The 965-nt window shown below is 45.4% G+C and overlaps 1 protein-coding gene across 1 annotated transcript in view; it reads left to right on the top strand.

The window, feature by feature from the left end:
* Positions 1–27: 27 nt before the first annotated feature.
* T265_06560 (hypothetical protein) overlaps positions 28–965 on the top strand; it is a gene marked incomplete at both ends in the record, with an annotated part of 5,219 nt that continues 4,281 nt past the window's right edge. Inside the window, 2 exons of the mRNA XM_009171856.1 lie at positions 28–158; positions 270–348. Of these exons, the coding sequence (XP_009170120.1) occupies positions 28–158; positions 270–348 (210 nt within the window). The remainder of the gene's footprint in view (positions 159–269; positions 349–965) is intronic.

Here is a 965-nt window from a genome sequence, read left to right as displayed (position 1 = left end):
TTTTATCATGATAGTAGAGGGGTCGAGATGGCTCAGTGGTTAGAGCGCGAATTTACTAACCGGAAGGTCCGTGGTTCGAATCCGATCTCTGTCTCTCGACTTCCCCTGGCTCGGCTTGGGAAGTATCCCAGCCCTCGTGCTGCCTACGGGCATGGCGAGTAGGCACCGAAAGGATGTTACAGCTGAATGAAACACTCAGATAGGGTTAATTCCTTTGTCTCCAACAATCGATCAGTCCAGCGTCTTTCTTCATCAGCTTTTTGAGAAAGGAGAAAACTTGTATTTGAAACACTAAAAATGCTTTTTCGCTCGCAAGAGAAAGGTCTCACAGTCGAACTGTTGCCTCAAGTGTGTTGATTACTTCAGTCACCCTTCCTATATTTTGCGGTCTTTTATTGGGCATATATTCAACCTTGTTCTGGTGCATGCGCATTTGATGTGCTGTGTGACTGTGCGTAGATCATGCGCGTACCATACACCGTTGCGCCAGGAACTCTGACAATAGGGGATCCTCATAAAAGGTGTACTTCGGTGCAAGTAGAGACCACAGAGAGGCTAGAGGAGGCCAGCTTGGGGTCAGAAGAAGGAATCCTAACTGCATATACTCACCAGGACGTTGGCGACGGGGATAAATGTGATATACGACTGAATCTCTGTGCTTCATGACCTCAGGGAGTCATGTGAGCTGTTTGGAGTACGATTCACAGGTCACCAAATTTGGTGTCCAGAATCAGGAGGTTTCTTGCCTTAGTCTCCCAAGTCTACACCTTCTCTGTAGCATTCGGTTAGATTCACAGTTACTCAGCACAAATCGACTGAGCATCACTGAGCGTTAGTCTATTCGATAGGCAAACCTGACCAGAAACTTAGAGAAGTCTGGTATAGCTAACCGTGACTGGCTAGCTTCAACTATATTATACTATATTATACTATACTATGCTATACTATACTATACTATATTATAC

This window comes from Opisthorchis viverrini, assembly GCF_000715545.1.
Source record: "Opisthorchis viverrini unplaced genomic scaffold opera_v5_136, whole genome shotgun sequence".
Taxonomy (NCBI): Eukaryota; Metazoa; Platyhelminthes; class Trematoda; order Opisthorchiida; family Opisthorchiidae; genus Opisthorchis; species Opisthorchis viverrini.
This window is presented reverse-complemented; position numbering and strand designations above follow the sequence as displayed.